The sequence below is a fragment of the Morone saxatilis genome, unplaced genomic scaffold (assembly GCF_004916995.1).
Source record: "Morone saxatilis isolate NCDOM2014 unplaced genomic scaffold, NCSU_SB_2.0 Contig12, whole genome shotgun sequence".
NCBI classification, from domain to species: Eukaryota; Metazoa; Chordata; class Actinopteri; family Moronidae; genus Morone; species Morone saxatilis.
The window spans coordinates 19,298,558-19,307,116 of record NW_023339674.1 but is presented as its reverse complement, the minus strand read 5'-3'; the positions used below and the strand labels follow the sequence as shown (position 1 = coordinate 19,307,116).

Here is an 8,559-nt window from a genome sequence, read left to right as displayed (position 1 = left end):
AGTGATGGTGTGTGGGTGGTGGGTGGTGGTGTGCGTTGTTGCTGTTGTGTGTGTGTGTGTGGGTGCTGTGTGTGTGTGTGCGTCTGAGTGAGTTGCAGCATACAAAAATAATACCTAACGGACAAAAGATATAGATAATATATTTGACTGAATCCCTGTGCCTTGCAACAAAGTCATGCTAAATATGTAAATAAAACCCATACTAGGGGCTACCCCAGGAAACAGGAAGGACAGAGGGTGAGTACAAAAAGCCCCCACCAGTTATATAATATGCATGATATAACACAGTATGCCCTCCTTCCTCTTGCAAGTATAATAGTCTTTGTTTAATTTTATTCTCAAGCATTCACCTTTGAAAGGCTCACTGTAAGATTACATCTCCTGACTTACCAAATTGCTGGATGGCCCTGTCTGCACTCCAAGGCAGCTCCAAGGTCATGTGGACCCTGCGCCTTTGGTTTTTCACTCGCTTGTCCGCCTGCAGGGAAATCCCAGAGCTGGCCGCCTCTGAGATGATGGCCACCAACTGGAAAGAAGAGAAGTTTGGATTATTGGTAGAGATCTTGTGAACAATTTTCATAAAACGGTACATTACTACAGCTGCACATGGTTTTATATGCAGGACAAATGTATTTGATTGGTCTATCTGACCTTCTCTCCACTCATGAAGCGATCTTTCTCCTTGATGTTTATGTGGTCAATGGTAAGACCCTGTTCAGCCCGTGACTCGTAACGGACGCTGCCGTCAAGACGCCGTACCACACGACCCTTACGACCAGTCATCTGCAGAAAAAATATTCATCACATTGTCACTTAATACATGTTTTGAAAGAAATTGGTGACAAATGAAGAGAATGTCAATCCCACCTGCACCATTTAAGCTTATTAGATCATTCTCGTACCTCTGAGACTTTATCTGGTCCTCCAAACTTATCGATGAGCTCGTCCAAGGTGTTGAGAGGTAGTTCTTTTCCCAGTACGGATATCTTGTTGAGGAGCCCCTGCTTCATCTCCTCTATCCTGGCTGTGAATAGGAGGCAGAGGGGACATTAACCATTTAACCCTAACAGGCAAGACTGACAAATATAACTGAGACTGGACACATCAGACGTCACTCCTACTGACGACACAAACCGAAGAAAAGAGGCATCTCCCTACCTGTTTGGCAGCTAGTGTGGTTCACAAAGATGACATCGTCATTGTCTAGCAGGGAGTCTGGTGAGGAGTTGGAGTCCGTGTCCATGCCATCGGAGTCACTACTGCTGTCATCGCTGATGTTGATCACACCGCCGCTGTCCACGGTGTGCTTGGGTACCTTGGGCTGGCGACCTCTAGGCTTCCCTGATTGGAAGAAACAACATCATAATTAGAATGAGAAACAAGAAGTACAGCTCAAAAACACCTCTTGAAGTATCATTCAATGAGAGGCCAAGAAAAAGATACAGACTGCAAGAAAAAAGGTGTTTCACTGTGAATCAATCCTGCCAGATGGTGTGCAAACAGCTATATACACACAAATACAAAATACATTCAAACGCACTGTTAACTGTCAAATTAAGCCACAGGGCAAACGCCTGACATGTCTGCTGAGCACTGAGTACATACATATAAGAGTGAAGAACATAATATGTAACTGTTCTAATGCTATTACATGTGCTGGATGGTGTAACAACTGCATTCTCTTCACTTACGTTTTCTCTTATTTCCTGGGGCCTTCTCCCTCCTCTGTTTCTCTGATGGGAAATGTTTTGTTACCAGAGACTGGAATACTCCCCTAAAGGAAAAGAGAGATAGACTTTTATTCTGACAGCAAAGCGTTCAGGGAAACACAAGGCAGTTGTGGCAATTTGAGGTTTTGTACATTCCTGATTCAGCCACATTATAGCTGTCAAGTGTTGACAGGCAGATGAACATGTTGTCTGTGAGCTAATATTCTCAGACATGCAGGCATGTCTGCTATGAGAGGTTTAGGGTCAAACAAGTTCAAAGCACTCCGAACCTGTACCATCCCTTTCCTGTTTTTCTTGGATGAGACATTTCCTAATTAAATAGTTGCTAATATCTAAAGGGATTGTTTGGTTTAATTGAGGATAGTCTGCATAGCCTGAATCATTTTATTATTCATCCTATCATTTGGCAGTTTAATAAAGCAATCCACAGAGTGCTACGGCTTCCAGCAAACAGAGACAATCCGAACAGGTTTAAATGTAAACGACAGGTAGGGAGTCCTGCAAAACTTTGTTGCTATGAGCTGTTTAGACATTGTTAGCCGGTAAGGACCTTTTGTCATTTTAGTGAGCATAACTTTAAATAAACCTATTTACGTAGAAAGAAAAAACAACAAACAAAATCTTCCTTTTCACTCACTCTGCTGCAGAAACAAATCTGTCAAGATGCCCATCATTCTCATCCAGGACTTCTCTGGTGCGGGACTCCCCAGTAGACTGCAGCCCAATAACGATGCACTGTAGTGGAGTGAAACAAACACACATCAACAACCGAACAGGTCTACTGTTCCCACAATTGACCTCTGCTGTTCCTATGCTGACAAAGCAAAGCTATACTTCAAAACAACATTTAAGTATTCTGTCCTCCAGCACTTTCTCTCCATCTATAGAAATTCAGTTCCTGCTTGGCTCTTCCTCTGGGTCATTTATAGTCTAGATCATACATACGAAATGACTCAATGTTCAAGAGCGTGTGTGCTGACCTTTCCGGCCTTCAGCTCTTTTTGGGCCAGCTCCACCAGACAGCGGACCTTGGCAGCGATACAGAGGTATTTGAAGAAGCGCTGGTGAGACGACCAGAACTGCCCCCACAGAGACTTCCTGCTGACCAGGCACAGCTCATCAGCTGCACGCATGAACACCTGCAATGCTTCCGCCCACTGCACACAGATTCCAGATGTTAATAGTCATAGTAATTGTTTTTTTTAACCCACACACAAGATCACAAATCTCAGGAACTAATCCTTCTCTGAGAGGCATGACGCTCACCAGTTTGGCAGCTTTGTTATAGACCAGTTTGAAGTCACTGTCCAGTCCAATCTCTTCAATGCGGAAAGACACCCCTGAGAAGCTCAGCTGCCTGGCGATGTACATCCCGCTCACTTTCATGTCCATGGCAACAATCTCCATGGCACCGACACCTCTGTATACAAACGGCATATAAATTATTTAACATAATTAAATCATGGGGTCAACCAGTCATTACCACAAACTCATTGTATGGCATTTTCAAGTAAGCACAGCAATTCAAGGATGTGTCCACATAATTGAAAGGCTTTTGGAAAAGAAGAAAGGGGAAATTATGCAACATTTCACCCTACAAACCTCTTCTCGATGGCGTGCAGGAAGTCATCAAAGATTCTGAAGGGTGTGCCCTCACCCCAGATTCCCAGGCGGCTCATGTAGATCATGTTCTTTGGCTCAGAGGCACCTGGGATGACAAAAAGATATATTTTAAAATCCTCAGTTGTATTGCATTACGTATATAAGTGTTTTTCTTTGTGTGCCAGCCTACCTGTGGCACTGGCGTACACCACTCTGGCCCGTGGCAGCTTGTTTTGCAGGTCAAGCACTGCCTTGCCCATCTTTGTAGATGTGGCATTCTTGGCTTTGTGGCATTCATCAAAAATAATCTGTAATGGGGAATGGTCAAGGGCAAACAGTGCAGACATGGAATGCCAATTTGTGTTAGAAAACTGTTGGATGTGAGATTGTTAAAATGAAAGGATACAACTCCGTCAAAGTCTGGCTTGCACCAATCTAGGATCTGTTTAATTCTCGTCCGGTGCTGCCCTCCTGCCTGGCTCTCTCCAATCAGCGCAGAGTAAGTTGCAAACAGGACTCCTTCTGAGGTAGCTGTGTCTCCATACTTGATCTACAATAAGAAAATAAACATTCAAAAGAGGAGAGTGGTATTCGTGAGCTATGTCTAAACATTTACAGAGCCACGCAGTCACCAAATACAGATGGTTTCATTTTCTGCTCAGATGCACATCCATTTAAAGCTGCCAACAACATCTTATCAGCCTGTCACGCCAATTCCACCAGGACTCACCTTGTTTAAGGCATGCACAGGAATATACGGTGCATCTATGTCTTTGAGATCTCTCTCTGCATCAAATTTCAGGTCATTGGATATGCTGAACCTGGGGGAAGGAAGAGGAAAGTCAGTAATTTAGCCAGCTTGTGCACAAACTAGCCCTTACATGCTTAGTATATCCTGGCATACAACAGGATACAAAATACAATCATATAAATAAATGATTGAGACCCGATGAAACTACAGTTGCTTTTGAGGTTTCAAATTGGTTTTATGTTTTACCAGAGTAGTAAATCTCTCTTACCATAGTGATTTCTTCCTTCCCTTAAGGTAGTTCTCCAGGATGATTCCTGCCACAGTGCGTCCCTTTCCGACCCCAGCCCCATCTCCGATCAGGAAGCCTGCCCTCTGGTTGTTTTGAAGGATAACCTCGTGTTGCTGAGGACACACAAAGAACAAACGCATGAACAAAGATGCCTGTATAATCAAAACATTAATAATTCATGGTTCCAAAATGTAGAAGTGCTGTATGTACACTATAAGTATATGAGCCCATGTGTGTACCTGGCAGGCGTAGATAATGGCCTCTAGCTGCAGAGCGGACAGCAGGCCAGTGGAAATTGTTGTCTCAGGGATAGACAGAGTGTATGTGATGTCAGGTGGAGGGACACTGGATAGCGTGTTGGTTTCCACCACTATGTCAGGATGAGAAATTCCTATAGTAGCTGAAGAGGGGAAAAAAACAAAACAGCAGTTTAAAGAAGGGAAAAATCTTGTCATATTAAGAATGAAAATAAAGATGAATTATTAAGTAATGTTGATATTCAGTCTAGTGGCCTACATTTGGAAGGTTTGTACTCAGCATATGTGTCTACATGTCCCAGCATCCTTTGCTCTTCTCTTCCTTCAGCCTCCTCTTCCTCCTCTGGTGGCGGCTGGGTTCTCGGAGCCTGGAAACACCAAAGAGACTTCAGTAATGTAATTCACATTAATAACAGACACATTTGGGAGTTATATTTCTTGTTTCAGGGTTAGATGACGATGAGCTAGGAAAGAGACTGTAGCTGAAAGTCAGATGCAGTTAAGCAGTTAGTAAAAAGTTAAAGTTAAAAACACATGTAAACCTCCTTATCAAGGAATGTTAACCAATGTTATCAGTAAAATAACAAATGAAACTGAAAGGTGCACAAAACGAGCTGAAGCAGAAGAATGACAGCTCTGAAACTTGTTGACAAAAGAGTGCTTTACATATTGAGAAACTGGAAATGCAGAAGGGTCCCATTTTGACAGACAGGTCAATATTACACTGATTCTACTGTTTCTCAATATAGACAATGCAGTATGTGTAATATTCTGGCCTTTATGCTACGTGGATTTGCAGTGTCCAATACATGCAATATGCAGTAATGTTTTCATCATCTGTGGTAATATAGACTTGCCAAAGAAAGCAAAAGCATTATCATCATATACTACTACCTTCATGTTCTGCACTGTCAAAATGTGGCCCTTAGTCTTAGATTAGTGGCATCTTACGTTGCAATGTAAAACAATGTAAGTCTTGCAAACATACAGCGCAATGACAACTGCATATTAGACAGGTAAAATAATCTGCATTTCTGTGCATAACTGAGAACTGCAAATAATTAGGCTCATCCAGTTAGAGAGCTTAGTTTCATTTTAACATCAGATTGGAGAGGTTGGTGTGGCTACCTGAAATCCTCCTAAAGGTGGGGTGCTGATAATAGCAGTTATATCATCCAAACTGGCCAAGCCCTGAAACCTGCCGGTGCCATTCAGCTGTCAACAAAACATAAAATAAAGAAATACAAACACAAATAAAAACAGTGCCAAATGCATAAGAAGAGAGAAACAAAAAACATGAGTAATCACTGTATGCGTGTATTGTGCGTATATGCATCTGCGTGAGAGCGCGTGGGCACTGGACATGGATGTCTGATGGAGCAGCACTCAACAAAATGCAATTTGTTGTCTGGCGGTGAAAAGCCAGCGACAACAACAGCAAACGGCAGATAAAGCCGTGTGTGTCTGGGAAACATAATGGATGAAATGAGGGCAGAATGAAAAGGAAAACATAAAAGGCTTTCATAGGGCAGGAGAAATAAATGTACTCTGATTCATATCAAAAAGATATCTTTGGACCCATCTAATTCAAAGAGGACTCAACAGCAACAGGAGCATGGATAGAGCAACAACACTCGACAACTTGCTCTTAGATCACCGAGTTGGAGACCATGATATACTGCAGCTAAATAAGTTTCTTTGAAGGGACAGTGCATCAAAAACAAAGATTCTTATTTTCAGTCTCTTTCATACGTATCTCTATAGCAGTAGCTAATAGAGAGATACTATTTCGCGCACCACTGAGACAAACAAAATGAACTGGTATGTAAAATATAAAACAAAAAAACAGTATTTGAAATGAAAGACTTTTTAAACATTTATGTATATACAGTGTCTATGTGCAACTTAGGAGTGGTCCGTCATGGAGCCAATGTGATCAAGGCTCCTGATGTGCTCCGGCTGCAATTTCCAAATAGCGGATTCCATTTTTTTTTTTTTTTCAGAAGGCAAAACGAAGTGTTGCCTGCGTAAAAAGTAAAGACTTATGGGTACTGTACAGTACTATGTGTCAGTCAATCATTATTTGTCTAATGGTTTAAAAGATTATTTGAGGATGCAGAGCATAAGACAGTTACGTAAAACATTCAATAACTAATCGTGGCGATTAACTGTTACTTTCCAAGAGATACTAGGCTAACTTGAGACAAATCAGCCTAAATCCATAAATCCATGGCTAACATGGTGGCTAACAAATAAAATATTATTATCTGGGTTGAAACAGAGCTGTAGTGTGGATGGTATTGGCCTTTTTGTATTTTTGTTTGTTATTGTGAGTGCTTGCTACTGACCTCTACCTGGCTCTGTGCTGGTGTGTTGGTGGTAGTAGTGTTGATGTCCCAGAGGGTGGGCACTGTGTCCAGGTTGTCTGTGCTGATGAAGGACTGGGCATCAGCATACTCCGACAGTGAGTCAGCCGGAGAGGAGAACAGAGAGTTTGTGGAGAGGTCATCAATGCAGGACAGGTCCTGAAGGCAGAAAAGGAGAGGAGGTGTTAAGTTGTGAAAGTGACATGTAGATTCCTAAATCAAAACTAATGCAACCACAGCCAGACGGAGCCTTTCCATACCCTCCCTTTACCAGCAAACTCTGTGGGAAAATAAAAGAGGATTATAAATCCTAATTATGTATCCTATATCAGACACAGCACACAGGTTGTGCAGCAGATGAATAATAAGTGTGTACCTAAGAAAAAAGGTGTAAATAGGTACGGATGGAAGTGAACTAAAGACAATAAAGGTGGCACATTCATTCTGGATTCCAGCCAATACTGCTGTCTTGTGGGAGTAACACGAGAAGCCTAAACAAAATCTAATCACACACAGATGTGTGAGAGTGGGCATGTAAAATAGAAAGAGAGGGGCAGGCATAATGAGAGTGCTTATGTGTGTGTGTGTGTGTGTGTGTGTGTCATTTCAGCCATGGCTGCCTTCCAGTCGCCCCTCTATTCATATCCTTTCCAAGCCATTAGCATGCCGTGCTCTTTAACTAGCCTCTCACAGGCACCCTTAGGCCCCCTGAGACTTATAAAAATGGATGTGGGGAGATAGGGATTGAGTGATGAGGAGGAGGAGGAGGGAGAGAACATGGTAGACAACGACAAGCTCAACAAAGGGAAAGCTTTTCTTGGAAATGGGAGTATGCATCTCTCCATTTTATTGGGTGCCGTTTGTTTGTGAGTAATGCTCAAAGTGTGTGATTGTATGCATGTATATTTATCCTCTTTGGACCATGTGTGGAAGTTCCCACACCCTCGTGTTCCTACTACACCCTCCAGAAGACCATATAGTAAACTTGAACGCTACATGCGGGTCAAACTTTTTTATTCGGTTATTTTATTATACAGTTTCTTACTTTTAATGATTAGTTCCACATTTTGGAAAATATGCTTATTCACTTAGATGATGAGATTGATACCACTCTTGTGTTTGTACTTTATTCAATCTACCGCCAGCAGCTGGCTAACTGAGCTCAGCACAAACAGTTGTTAGGCAACCAGCAGTAAAATGGGGGTTGTTTTTACATTTAGGTTTTTGTAAGGATTAAACAAATAAAATCTAATGTATTTATTAATGAGCTTCAGAAGTGCTAGTTGGTAAGTTTTGTTACCTTTGGACTGAGCCAGGCTAGCCGTTTCTGGTCATTATGCTAAGCTAAGCTATCTGGAAGCAGCTTCATACTGCACAGACATGTGACAAAGTGGTGTTGGTCCTCTCATCTAACTCTTATAACATTGTAAAATGTGAAACCGTTCCTTTAATGGGTGATATGAGAGCAGCACTGAGGTTCAGGGTTCAGGTTCAGCACTGTGACTTTTAGTTCTCAGTACCAGGATGTGTCAGAGGCCAGCTGTTTGTCACAAGACTCAGCTCT

General features: G+C 42.1%; 1 protein-coding gene across 3 annotated transcripts in view; it reads right to left on the bottom strand.

The window, feature by feature from the left end:
* The window catches only part of si:ch73-63e15.2 (protein strawberry notch homolog 2), a 58,093-nt gene that overhangs the window by 9,340 nt on the left and 40,194 nt on the right, over window positions 1-8,559 (bottom strand). For 2 of the 3 annotated variants that reach the window (XM_035653434.1, XM_035653436.1), the window contains 17 exons: window positions 6,978-7,154; window positions 5,758-5,844; window positions 4,889-4,997; window positions 4,612-4,772; window positions 4,352-4,485; window positions 4,063-4,153; window positions 3,739-3,882; window positions 3,523-3,640; window positions 3,333-3,438; window positions 2,997-3,150; window positions 2,711-2,887; window positions 2,368-2,465; window positions 1,692-1,774; window positions 1,159-1,341; window positions 903-1,024; window positions 652-783; window positions 391-526 (listed from right to left, as the gene is read on the bottom strand). In XM_035653434.1, the coding sequence (XP_035509327.1) occupies window positions 391-526; window positions 652-783; window positions 903-1,024; window positions 1,159-1,341; window positions 1,692-1,774; window positions 2,368-2,465; window positions 2,711-2,887; window positions 2,997-3,150; window positions 3,333-3,438; window positions 3,523-3,640; window positions 3,739-3,882; window positions 4,063-4,153; window positions 4,352-4,485; window positions 4,612-4,772; window positions 4,889-4,997; window positions 5,758-5,844; window positions 6,978-7,154 (2,212 nt within the window). The remainder of the gene's footprint in view (window positions 1-390; window positions 527-651; window positions 784-902; window positions 1,025-1,158; window positions 1,342-1,691; window positions 1,775-2,367; window positions 2,466-2,710; window positions 2,888-2,996; window positions 3,151-3,332; window positions 3,439-3,522; window positions 3,641-3,738; window positions 3,883-4,062; window positions 4,154-4,351; window positions 4,486-4,611; window positions 4,773-4,888; window positions 4,998-5,757; window positions 5,845-6,977; window positions 7,155-8,559) is intronic. The other variant, XM_035653435.1, reaches the window with a different exon arrangement.